This window comes from Corythoichthys intestinalis, chromosome 7 (genome assembly GCF_030265065.1).
Source record: "Corythoichthys intestinalis isolate RoL2023-P3 chromosome 7, ASM3026506v1, whole genome shotgun sequence".
Lineage (NCBI taxonomy): Eukaryota > Metazoa > Chordata > Actinopteri > Syngnathiformes > Syngnathidae > Corythoichthys > Corythoichthys intestinalis.
The window spans coordinates 3,648,576-3,662,566 of record NC_080401.1 but is presented as its reverse complement, the minus strand read 5'-3'; the positions used below and the strand labels follow the sequence as shown (position 1 = coordinate 3,662,566).

General features: G+C 40.6%; 1 protein-coding gene across 1 annotated transcript in view; it reads right to left on the bottom strand.

Annotated features, from left to right (window-relative positions):
- Positions 1-2,058: 2,058 nt before the first annotated feature.
- cyldl (cylindromatosis (turban tumor syndrome), like) overlaps positions 2,059-13,991 on the bottom strand; it is a 72,540-nt gene continuing 60,607 nt past the window's right edge. The window contains exon 15 of the mRNA XM_057842039.1: positions 2,059-8,792. Coding sequence (XP_057698022.1) covers positions 8,608-8,792 — 185 coding nt within the window. The 3' untranslated portion in view covers positions 2,059-8,607. The remainder of the gene's footprint in view (positions 8,793-13,991) is intronic.

Below are 13,991 nucleotides of genomic sequence, written 5' to 3'. Positions count from 1 at the left end.
TTGGTTAATAGACACTATGACAATACGTATGGCTCAATGGCTTCAATTCAATTCATACTTACAAAATTTTTTCAAAGAGTGTTTGCTTTGCATAAAAAAGAGGGAGGTTCCCAGAACCAACTGAACTATTTCATACATTGCACATGGATTATATTGAATTAAATAGAGTATTGGGGAAAAGATATTGCCTGGTGATAATAGATGTATTTTCTAGATGAGTTAAGATTTTTCCTAGCGCACATGCGGACGCAAAATCAGTGATTAATGTAATGTGTGATAGAATTATTCCAACATTTGGCATACCTGCCATTGTCCGAAATGACAATGGACCCTACTTCAGAGCTGAGGGTCTAATGGAAGTGGGCATGCTGTTGAACATGGACTTGAAAACAAACAAACAAACAAACAACAACAACAACAAAAACATTGCATGTACAGACCCCAGTCTGCCGTACTAGTGGAAAGAACAAATGGGACAAATTAAAAACAGACTGGTGCAGAAGGAAAGACTGTGTCACCTTTTGAAATGATCCGTGGTCGGCCCTTTTAGACTTCCAGATTTAGCCCCAGGACCTGTTAAAGGTTCTGGCAGCATTACAGCTCACATAAAGAAACAGTTTGATCCAAGACAAGTTCAAGACAACAATGATCTGCCAGAATGTTCTGATCCACAGACTTTCAAGGTGCGGGTCGGAGATTTGGTGTTCCTGAAAGTGTTACGGCGTGCCAGGTGGGACAGTGAACGCTGGGACGGTTGGCGTGGGCCTGACTGCAATGAAAGTTGACGGACGCACAGGGTGGCCTCATCAATCCCAGTGCAAGCTCTTCCGGTTGCCAGAAGCACCTAGCGACGCCAGTCCACCAGGCCCTGATTCCTAATGTCCCGACCTCACCTAAAGTCATTAAGAGCGGTAGAAGGGTTTTCCAGGCCGTCCGCTCCCACGAAAGACCACAGTGGGAGAGGAGGCTTTCCAAGGTAAACTGTAAACTCACCCTCCTCAAGAAGATGGTGCCCCTGGCAGAAGGACAATACCCCTCACAACAAAAGAGGATCAAGTACTGTTGTCTTGGTGTTCTGATGACGTCATTAACTGTGATCATTTTGGTATGAACACTTCATCTTTTAGATTGGACTCCATTTCAGCTGTTGGCCCCGCCAGCGGGAAGAACGGGTCGTTTCGGCGTCACGCGTGAAGTTCCGCGGGTCTTAAAGCTCAACATTTGAAGGTTCTGTTAGTGATGATGAAACTACTTGTGTGTCCGTTATGAAACTGCTGCTATGTACATACATTTATATGACCAAAATCAGCATATAATGCGAGTTTTCTTTTGTTTTTTCCTTTTTGCTCCTTGCTTGGGAAAGGTTTATCTCATTTACTGTGTTTTAATTATGATAAACAGGAGGGAATTGTGAGAGAATTTTATTCATGCTTAAAACACAACCATTATACATTTCATATTTTGTATGCATTTGTTATGCTTGCATGAGAGCATTATGGCATAGAGTATCATTGTCATAATAATCTGTTGTAATCTTTTTGAGTGTGCCTTCTCATGGCCTTGATGATCGAAGACGGTATCACCATATGCCCAAATATGGACTGCTATGCTCCGTTGTTTTCCAATGTGCCCTGAATGAATGCAAGGGAGTACAGTGGTTTCTTATCTTCGTTCCACCCTGCACCGGTGTTCAAGGTCTCAGCTCAAAGATGTTTTTGTATAGAAAAATACCAAGGTTTGTGAGATGATGAGTTTCGTTTCTATGATGTCAACCCATAAAGAGAGGCATGCCCTGCATTTCTCTTTTGTCCACATGTGGAGAGGCGCTTTGTGCGTGGGGCCGCGTCTGTACCCAAGAGCTCTTGTACGAAAACCTTCAAAGAAAATCAATCCATGGTTGTGGTCGTATTTATTTCTCTAATCAAGCTATCAAGGTAACACCTGTCTTGGAGTTCAAACTGAGCTTCCCTGACACCCTTACTTTCGAAAAAAAAAATCAGTGCAATTTCCTAACTAAAATTCATAACACTGTGCTATGAAAGAGAATAAAATCAGCATTTATTGTTTAAAAGATGATCTGAAATAACAATAGAATAAACAGATGATGTTGTAAAACATATTTACAATAGTTTAAGTGGTCCTGAAAACATCAAAAATCATTACAAAATATGAATACAGGTTTAAGAAATCATTTACATGTTGTGGCCTCAAATACAATACATGAAAAATACAAAATACTTGTTTGAGTTGTCTTCATTGCACAGCTTTTTAAAAGTAAATGGAAGATGAATAAAGAAATATATATATTTGAGAACAGTGATGAAATAACATAGCAACTTACGTCAGGGTTCGTACACCTTTTTCATGGCCTAATTCAAGCACTTTTAAAGGACATTCAAGATCAGATTTCCAGTTTTTCCATTATCTTTAAAACAAAGCAGAAATAAAATTAGGTGCCTTCTTACAAGTACTTCAAAATGTTCAATGACACCTGAGGCTTGAGAAATTTTGTTTAAAAGGTGCTGATTCAGAAACCCCTTGGGAAGGTGCGCATTTAAAGCGTTTTTGGCAAACTGAGCACGTCTAATAGCAGAGGTGCTAGCGTAGTGACACAATGCTGTTCGGCGGACGGAGACACAAAATTCACGGACAAGCAAACTTTGATAAATGTGCTTTCTAGAAGTTTGGGATACTCGACAAATGGCTCTCACACCTCCAATTGCTAAACTAAATGATATCTCCATGAACGTTTGTGTGGAACTGTAGTACACAACAACAACAAACTATTCAATTTTTGACAAAACCAGTAAAGCTCTTTAAAAGGCTATTACAATCTCTCCTACTCTTAAAAAAACAAGTGGCTGTTTTTTTTTTTTGCAAAAATCAACAGAGATCTTGCACCCTTTTAAAAGTCGAATTTAATGATTTTTAAGACATTTTGAAGACCTTAAAAATATAATTTAAGACCAAAACGTTGCAAAATTTCATACACTGCTGACCAAAAGTATTGACACCCCTGCAATTCTGTCAGATAATCCTAAATTTCTCCCAGAAAATGAATGCAATTACAAATGCTGTGGTAGTAATATCTTTATTTATTTTGTGTGCAATGTAAAAACACAAAAGACAATGGGGAAAAAAAATATTAAATCATTATCATTTTACACAAAACTCCAAAAATGAGCCCCTATTGGCTAATATTGGCTATTAAAAAAATCATGTAATGCTTTTCTAATTTATGTAATTAACAGCACCTGTTACTTACCTGTGGCACATAACAGATGATGGTAATAACTAAACAATTGCAACCAGTTAAAATGGATTAAAGTTGACTCAACCTCTGTCCTGTGTCCTTGTGTGTACCACATTGAGCATGGAGAAAAGAAAGAAGACCAAAGGACTGTGAGAACAAAAGTATTGGAACCCTCAGTGTATTATTAGTAGTATTAAAATGATTGCAATTACAAATGCTTTGGTAGCAATAGCTTCATTTATTTTGCTTGCAATGGAAAAACACAAAAGAGAGAGAAAAAAAATAAATCAATATACTAAAAAAATGGGCCGGACAAAAGTATTGGCACCCTCAGCCTAATACTTGGTAGCACAACCTTTAGACAAAATAACTGCGAACAACCGCTTCCGGAATCAATCAATGAGTTTCTTACAATGCTCTGCTGGAATTTTAGACCATCCTTGTTTGGCCAACAGCTCCAGGTCTCTGAGATTTGAAAGGTACCATTTTCAGATCTCTCCACAGGTGTTCTATGGGATTCAGGTCTGGACTCATTGCTGGCTACTTTAGAAGTCTCCAGTGCTTTCTCTCAAACCATTTTGTAGTGCTTTTTGAAGTGTGTCCTGCTGGAAGACCCATGACCTCTGAGGGAGATCCAGCTTTCTCACACTGGGCCCTACATAATGCTGCAAAAATTTTTGGTAGTCTTCAGACTTCAAAATGCCATGCACACGATCAAGCAGTCCAGTGCCAGAGGCAGCAAAGCAACCCCAAAACATTAGGGAACCGCCGCCATGTTTGACTGTGAGGACCGTGTTTTGTTCTTTGAAAGCATCAGGTTTTTGTTTAACTCTATGTTGACGCCTTTTTCCAAAAAGCTCTACTTTTGTTTTATCTAACCAGAGAACATTCTTCCAAAATGTCTTTCTGGGTGTCCTACCATTGAGTCCCTTTTCATTCAGACGCCGACGGATAGTACGGGTTGACACTGTTGTACCCTTGGACTGCAGGACAGCTTGAACGTGTTTGGATGTTAGTCGAGGTTCTTTATCCGCCAACCACACAATCTCTCATTAATTTTTCATTTCTGTCCACATCTAGGGAGGATAGCCTCAGTGCCATGGACCTATTGATGACACTGCGCAGGTCTTTGGAGATGGACTTGTAGCCTTGAGATTGCCAATGCCTCCTCACAATTTTGCTTCTCAAGTCCTCAGACAGTTCTTTGTCTTCTTTCTTTTCTCCATGCTCAATGTGGTACACAGAAGGACACAAGACAGGTTGAGTCAACTTTAATCCATTTTAACTGGCTGCAAGTGTGATTTAGTTATTGTCACCACCTGTTATGTGCCACAGGTAAGCAATAGGTGTTGTTATTTACACAAATTAGAGAAGCATCACATGATTTTTAAAGGGTGCCAATAGGGGCTCATTTTTGGAGTTTTGTGTAAAATGATAATGATTAAATTTTTTTTTCATTCTCTTTTGTAGTTTTTCATTGCAAACAAAATAAATGAAGATATGACTACCAAAGCATATGTAATTGCAATCATTTTCTGGGAGAAATTGAGCATTATCTGACAGAATTGCAGGGGTACCTATACTTTTAGCCAGCAGTGTACAATATGATTTACGATACAAGGCTCATGATAACGACGATCTCACTATATGGCAATTCAACAACTATCTATACATGGGTCAGGAAATTATTCTACAAAACAACTAATAAACAAAAACAAGCCATTTTCATCCTTCTGCTGTGAATTGGAATGAGTTCATCCCTCCCATCCCTCCTACTTCAAATGGATTGGATGTCTATGGCCGTCCGTGGCAGCCAATGCCAGGCAATGAGTTCATTTTAGGGCATTTAACGTCATTTCCTGTTAATTTTCCGTCACTTCAGTTTCCTATTGAGGCATGTACGGGTCACTTTTCTGTTGATTTTGGGGCATTTACATGTCACTTCCTGTAGATTCTGGGTGACTGAAAAGGAAGTGACTCAAGAATGTGCCCAAATGAATAGAAGGTGACTTCAATTTAACAGGAACCTGTAAATGCCCAAAAGTGAACACAAAGTGACCTGTAAATGCACACAAGACTATGTGTGAATGCTCTGGTTTCAGTGCCATTGACAGCGCTAAATGTCCAACCCAGTCAAAAAGAATTTGATGTCTGGCGCCATCAATGGCAGCCAGTGGGCTTACACTATTCTAATAGAAGATTTTGCTGACGCTGTCGCTGATGTACGCCGTATAACATATATGAATCCCAAACTCTCCTATTTAGTGCATTGCCATGAATAAAACAAATACACACAGACGACAGTGATTTCGTCTAGAAATTTAATACCAACTGAAATTTTGTTAAATATAAGACAAATGAAGACCTTGATTATCCGGATTTTAAATTCAAGACATTTAAGACTTTTTAAGAACCTGCGGGAACCATTGGAATAAAGAGCCAGTTGAGTAGGCAGCATCGTGTTTTCGTCAACAAAGACGATAACGAAAACATTTCCTTGACGAACATGAACGTGTCTTTGGAGTCTTGGGAGACGAAAACATAACGCAACGAATACCCGTTTTCGTCTGATGAGACGACAACGCGACAAAAATGCGGCATCGCTTCTGTCAAATGTTCACAATGGTTGACATTTTCTTATTGTACTGTATGTGCAGTTAGTCTGCATTGTAGTAGTGTTTGGTTGTGTAACTCATCTGACATTCTGCACCCACCCCTAGTCACCGATGTCCTCTTCAGCCTCCATGCTTTCTTGTCTTGAAACACATGGTAAGATTTGTTTTCTTATCTTGGCAAGAGAGAATATGCAATGTTGCTTAAAGTGCGTATGACACCAAAAAGCATGTTTATTTCATATTTCACGCCGTGTTTTATGCTCCTGAATGAAATGGACCTCCTGGATGTGTGTGGAAGCGATCATTTTATACTGTATATTCAATTTTTGAATTCTGCGCCATGAAAATGAGTAACTTCCTGCTCCAGTCTCGGGTTTAGGAAGAATGCGAATGTGAAGTCAGGCGGGTCAGCATGTCACAATACAGCATTGCTTTATAGCATGCAGATAGACTGCGGATTCAGCTGATTTTGCGGATTAATTCATTTATTTTTCGCATCACGCCAACCAAACGGCTGCAGGCTTTTGTAGCTGCATCAGGGAGAGGCGTGTGAGCCTTTCTGGGTTTCAGAAAGTTCTCGTTCACCCCAAGATCGGCCAAAACAAGTGTGCGACAACTGTGGGACCATTGGACTTGCGAGGAAGTGAGTAAACATCGTATTTTGTATTATGTCAAATACTGGGATCATGGCACGTTTTAATGCGGAGGTGGCTTGCATTTTGTGGCTGATTGTCCACCTAGAATGCCAGTTGGCCTCACACCCCCATCGGTCCTACGCGCTCCTCCGTCGTCGGCCGGTTTGTCCAGCTGCTTCCCCAGCTCTCCTGCAGGGGAACGAGTCCGACGAGCCGTAACTTGCTCTCGCCAGGCAGATGCCGATCGGCGAAGACAATGAACAACCCCGCCGCCATGTGACATGATCCTGGGTAGTTTTGTATGATTTTTCGCTTTGAAAGCCAAGAAAAAGACTTTGAAACATCACTCGGTTTGGGTTAGCATGTCGGCTAGCTGTTACGCCTCCTGGTTTGTTTACGCTCTCCGAAGCCAGGGCAGGGAAATGACAAAAGCCGGATTAACTTCGGTGGCATAAAATATAGTTTGGGAGGTTCAAGAAGTGGACAGTTTTGACCGTTATGGAGTAATTTTGCCATGTCGTACTGAATAAATGCATTTTTATTATTTCATATTCCATTTAGCACAAGACTGTTATTTGTCATGACCATACCATTTATTTAGCAATTGGGGAAAAATACTAAGATAAAAATATTGGAGCAGAGAGACTGAAACAATGACATTTTGCAGCTCTTTTCGTCGCATTTTCCTCGTCCTGAATAATTCCCCTCGATGGCCTGAATTCTAAATCAGATGAAACCATGACCCTGCCGACGTAATCCTCCTGTTGGGGACGCTAGAGCCCTATAATGGTAGACGTGGCCAAACAACAGATTAAAAGACTAATTTCTCCTCATCTGTGCTTTGCCAAATTGTTTATATAGTCGAATCGTCTCAAAATATGATTGCAATTCACATAATAATGCTATTTAAGACTTTTATCCTGTCGTAGGCACTTAAAGCCTTTAAAGGTCTGTGCTGTGTGATCATCACACACTCAACGTAACTTTGAATGTTAGCATAGCATTTGCATTCTCGTTAGCATTAGGATTTAGAAGACGAGCGTCATCTTGAACTCTCTACAACTTTTTGATGGTAGCTTTGCATGTCATGCAAAAGCGACCATTTACGTTATTCCATTTTTTGTTTTCCAATGACATTTCTTCGGCACGCTGCATAGCCCCAACTGTTTGGCCCATTGACACCGTTTGAATACCGAAATGACCGGAATTCTTGTGCGATGCAGGGAATTTTTTGAATGACCCTCAAAAATGACCGTTCATGCAAAAACGCGGGTTTTTTGAAAAACAAATGTTTTTTTTTTTCAAAATTTATCTAGTCCCACAATTTTTTATCCAATTCAAATAAATCATAAACCAAAAATTGCAGGAAGGTAAGGGGCAAAGAAGTTGAACACAAAATTGGCCAAAAACGCTCCAATTCTTTTCTAATGGCCAAAATTTCATCTGATAAACTGAGAACACTAGCAGGATGATCATCGCCATGGACACTGCTTTTACGTGACAACAATAAGGTAAGCCCTCATTAGAGGTCTAAGTAGAGGCAAACATCATCATCGTTTTTGTGTGCTGTAATGCAAAAAAATAATCAAACTGCTGTCAAGCTACATTTAGTGTGATGATCACTCAGCAGAAACCTTTAAAGGCTGAAGCAACATAACATATCCAGCCAAGATAAGAAAACAAAACGTATCAAGGAGCACCTGACGTGTTTCACAAAAGGCTCACATGAGTGACACGACCAAAAGGTGCCACGATGCGTGCTAACTACACATACGATAAGCAAATGTCACACACTGTGAACTTATGACGCAAACTATAGCAAATTTTCATCCTGCCCTTATCTCGTCAGACAAAAACTGGCATTCGTCTCGTAATGTTTTAGTCATCCAAGACACATTTTTAGTCACGCCCTCATGAAAAAATTGTTTGTAGATAAATATTAATATATAAATATCTTTGTTTTCGTCATTGTTGTTGAAAACAATACTGGTGCGAAGTAATATTTTGCGCCAAAGACTTTCAAGCATTTTTCAAAGTTTGAAAAAAATGACAGTAAAATCCAAGCATTTTCAAAGATTTCAAGGACTCGTACGAACCCTGTAACTTAGTGATAAAGGCACATACTTTTACTCTGGTACAGGTACATATAAGCGTCACAAAAGAGACGTTTAGCTACACCTGTCATGTCCCGAGGATTCTGATTGGCCAGCTCTGCTGGAGACATGTTCAAGTAGATGCCAACCTCAGGGCATGCTCGCACTTGTGGGATGTTGAAACCGTCTGCTCCTCCTAACAACAGAACATGACTGAGTGAGTAAAAAAATATGAGTACCAAGCGTGTATCACAGCTAGGGTTGCCAACTCCCTGAAAAAAAAGATAAGGAACACCTGACTGGTAGAGCCGGCCGTCCTGATAACCGTCAACCTTAATTTTTTGTATGTGATATGTGATTTAAAAAAAATAAAATAAAATAATTTAAAAAAATTGACTCAAAACTGAATTAATTAGGTACCAATTTGAAAGATATAAGCATATGAAAAACACTAATTATCAGCAATGTATTTTTAATACAAAAAATACTAGAAAGTGAAAGTGCCAATGACACCAAAAAGCATGTTTATTTAATATTCGTATTTTATGCTCCTGAATGAAATGGACCGCTTGGATTTGTGTGGAAGCGATCGGGTTATTTATTCAATTTTTTTAATCCCGCGCCATGAAAATGAGTGACTTCCGGCTTCATTCTCGGGTTGAGGAAGAATGCGAATGTGACGTCACCCGGGTCACCATCTCACAACACAGCCATAGCTTTATAGCATGCAATTGGACTGGGGATTCAGCTGATTTTGCATGATTAATTTGTTTATTTTTCGCATCACGTCAGCCCAATGTGCTGTATGCTTTTGTTGCTACACCAGGGAGAGTGGTGTGAGGCTACTTGGATTTCCAAAAGATTTTTGTTCACCACGATGGGCAAAACAAGTCCGACAACCCAGGAACAATTAAAGGAACAAGGAAGTGAGTAAGCTTTTATATTATGTCGATTATTGGGATCATGGCAAACGTTGTAATAAGAGGGTGGCTTGAATTTTGTGGATGTTAATACTACTACTGGTTTGTTTACGTTTTCGGCATTTTCCCTTCTCTCTCCGACTACGAGAACTGCATGCCCGCCGCCGTTGGTTGGCCGATTGGTGAAGACAATCAACCCTGCCACTGTGTGTGACATGAGTTGGGGTAGTTTTGTGTGATTTTTCTTTTCAAAAGGTGAGAAAAAACTCAAGAGAAACGCCGCTCGGTTCGGGTTAGCATGTCGGCAAGCTGTCACGCCTCCTGTTTTGTTTACGCTCTTTCCGCCGTCCCCAAAGCCATGGCAGGGAAATGACAGTAATTTTGCCCTGTCGTACTGGATAAATGCATTTTCAATATTTGAGTATTCCATTTAGCACAAGACTGTTATTTGTCATGACCATACCATTTATTTAGCAATTGGGGAAAAATACTTTGATAAAAAAAATTTTCCTGTAAAACATTGGAGTAGAGAGATTGAAACAATGACATTTTGCTGCTTTCTATCGCAATTTTCTTCGTTCTGAATCTTCCCCATGGGCTGAATTCTGAATCAGATGAAATCATGACTCTGCCGACATCCTCTAGCTGGAGACGCTAGAGCACTATAATGACAGGCGGGGCTAAACGGCAGATTAAAAGGCTAATTTCTCGTCATCTGCGCCTTGCCAAATGTTGTATATAGTCAAATCGTCTCAAAATATGATTCTAATTCACATAACAATGCTATTTAAGATTTTTTTATGCTGTCACAGGCACTTTAAACACCAGCGAACATGGACGAAGAACGCTAGAAAGGAAGCTGCATGGAAGGTCATAGTATAAGCTATGAGGATGGACAGTGAGTTTTATGCAAGTTATGTAATTTAAAACAGTAATTAAATAGTGTCACAAACCAATGGTAAAAGCAAAAAATAATTCAGGAGAAAATGTTCCGTCAAATCAAGTCCACCTCTCTCTCTGCTTCTCTGTTGAGTATAGACTCCGTGTGTTTGTCGTTGTTTTTAATGCCACATTGATCGCGCGAGAGACTGCATGGAGCTGCCGGACCGCAGTTGTGTGCAGCCGGTATGTTTTGTCCAATTTTTGACGTACTGCAAAGCACGCAGTCAACACGGAGATTGGCGGATTCATACCGAAGATGCGTCCCGTATAATTAGGCCTTAAAGGGATCCTCGATCTTAAAGACATGTAGGCTCTAATAAACCACAGTTGTTCTCTTGTAATTCAATTCAATTCAATTTTATTTGTATAGCCCTCAATCACAACAGAGGTCTCAAAGGGCTTTACAGAGGCAATATGATACACAATTAGAAATGAAGCAACAAAGATGAATAGATACAGTTCAAGTCCTGGGTATCCCCTATCCTTAAGACCCTCCATGCCGGCAAGGAAAAACTCCAAAAACTCCAGAGTCAATTGGGAGAAAAATGAGAAACCTTGGGGAGTACCACAGTCAGGAGAGATCCACTCCCAGGACGGATAGACAGGAACCCCAGAACGGCTAATGGGAATTAGCAAGCGAAATTGTAGTCCGTAAAAATACAGTGGAGTAAAGGAGCAAGAAGAGGTCCCTCTGGTCAGATGAGACGGGGGTAGCAGCGAGGACGTCAATCCAGCCAGGGGTACTAGAATATGTTGTTAGAAACACATAAAATGTTAAATCAATGGCAATATTTTATAATATTTAGTACATCTTTTTACCGATAGTTGACGCCATGTTTTGCGGGCTCGGAGTGATGACGTTAATGGGATGCTTCCAATTGTGTACAATAATTGTGTATTTCTACCTAAAGTCTCAAAGTAAAATGCCACAATGTGCTGCTTTTGGATGCAATTTCCAGTCAAATGGAAACAAGGGGGAGTGATGTGAGTCGCCACAGATTTCCTATTGACAAGAAGAGGAGAAAGGTTTGGGAAAATGCCTGTAGACTTACAAAACTTCCCAAAGACCCAGGGCTTTGTTCTCGCCATTTTTCTCCTCACGCGTTCGAGGCTTTTAGTCAACGACAACTTATGAAAGAGCTCACCGGAGCGGCTGGATATAAGCGGAGACTAAAATCAAATGCTGTTCCAACTATTTTCCCACACAAGAAGCCTCAATGTGCTCGGATAGCAAGTGAAATGCGTGCAAAGAAGCGCCAAAGACAAGGAACTCGGGCCGCTCTCTTAAGCAGGCAAGCCGCTCCGGTCGCCACAGCGGTAGGCAAACCTTTGGGCGTACCGCTAGTCACCGAGTAAGCTAATAATCAGTTCATCAGGCAGTAAGTGTGTCTGTTCAGTATTCACCTAATATGAGTGATGCTGCCAAACAAACTGATCCAGACACCTCCGATGCAACGGTACAGTGGCCAGCTGATGCGCGCCGAGCGCTTAACTCATTTGCTCCCAGAAACGTATAAATACGTTCTATTTTTAAATGCTCCACTGTCCCAAAAACGTATTTATACGTCTTTTGCGTTTTTTTTTTTTTTTTTTTTTTAAATAAGAAGCATATATAGCTTCCGCTGTATCTGAGAAACAAAGAACAACGCTCCAAACCCATTTTAAAGCAATAAAACTGGCCACTGGAGGGCAGTAGCGCATTTTGTAAGACGAGGCAACCCGATTCAACAGCAGTGAACGGCCGGGCAGCATGGTCAAGAGCGCTGGCGGCATGAAGCCAGGCGGCGCTCCGACCGAACAAAACAACGAGAGGACGCCTGGGACGCCAGGCGCTGGACGACCGTGAGAAACGAGTGAAACCCCGTGGAGCGGCTCGCCAAGCAGACCCCGCAAAAAGGCAAAAAATAATCCATCTTTGTGAGACAGACAACGATGAGGGAAAAGTTTACACAGCTGACGTGGCGACAACGGCATCATCTCAGCAACAAACCGTCATCTCTCAGTAGTCGTGTGTGAATAAATTGTTACTCTCTCTTTGTCTCTATTTGTCTGGTTGTTCATGGTATTTTGTAAAAGGAAAACATTATTCAGATGTTTGGAATGTAACTAATGCAAAAAATAGCTTTGTTAAAGTCAAAGCTATGTTTGAAATGTATGCGTTAACAAAAAGCTCATTTTCTCCGTTTTTTCATCAGAAATTGGAAAATTGCTCAAACTAAGCTATTTTCTAATGCTGATTTCTAAAGAATGGAATAAGATACGAACTTACTTTTTCTGCTGAAAGAAGAGAGTCTAATCTTTCTTTTGGTGGGTTCCAAGTTTATATAGCAATAGAACAGAATTTTCTGTGGGCCTAGCAAAATCAGTCAAAATCCAGAAAAAACGGCCGGGAGCGAAGGGCCTTGCTCTGGTGAAAATGGCTGGGAGTGAATGAGTTAATAAGGACCACCCTTATGTAGCTAAACGTGGATTGGATCTACAAGACATGGAGGTCACTCGATCCCAGGATTTGTTCCTGTCAGATGACGAATTCAATGAGGACAGTCAGCCATGACACAATTCCATTCCTGACTATCACACGTGTGCATTCATAGTTTTATTACCTTCAGTGAGAGCTTATAAAGTCAATAGTCATGAAAATAAAAATGCACGAATGACAAGGTGTGTTCAAACTTTTGGCCTGTACTGTATGTAAAGCACACGAAAGCTCTGGATGCTAACAATCTACACAATTATATTGGAATAAGTTTGATGACGCAATAGCTCACCTTGAAGATCAGCTAACAAAAACCGGAGTTCTCGACAGCATACACTCTCTTGCTCCGTTGTCATTAAGACGCAATTGCCGGAAGTACACCGCTAGTTTTGCCCATCTCTTGTCTCATAAGGTATTTCCTGCTCTGCTTTTTGCCTTTGCTGCTCATCTTGTGAACGACCGACAGTTCTGTCCTGCTCTTCACTTTTCCGCTCTGGTTCAAAGTGGAAAGGCAGAACTGACATGGAGGGTCTAAGGATGGGGATGCCCAGGTCATGAAAGACATGAACTTCATCTAATTAACCTACTGATTCTGACTGTGTATCATATTGACTCTGCAAAGCCCTCTCAGACAACCTTATTGTGATATAGGGCTATACAAATAAGATTGAATTTAAATGAATAGAACCTACGACATGCTGGGGTAGCTAACGAGTGACACGCTGGAAGTTCGGCAGCGGGCCATGTGATGTCGCCGCACTGCGACGTCAACAAGAATGGTGACCTGTCAGTTAAAATAATTTTACAAATTTTATTAAAACGAAAACATTAAGAGGGGTTTAAATATCAAATTATTATAACTCACCCTAACATTTATCTTTTAAAAATTACATGTCTTTAAGATCGAGGATCCCTTTAAGACACACACCTCAACGGGAAAATATTACCTTTTTTCCGAAAGAAATTTCAGTATAAGAAAGGCAAAAATACAGTTTACGGAATGTACCATTCTTATAGCTGCTCTGCCATTAGCTATTGCCTAGCATTCCTGGCATCC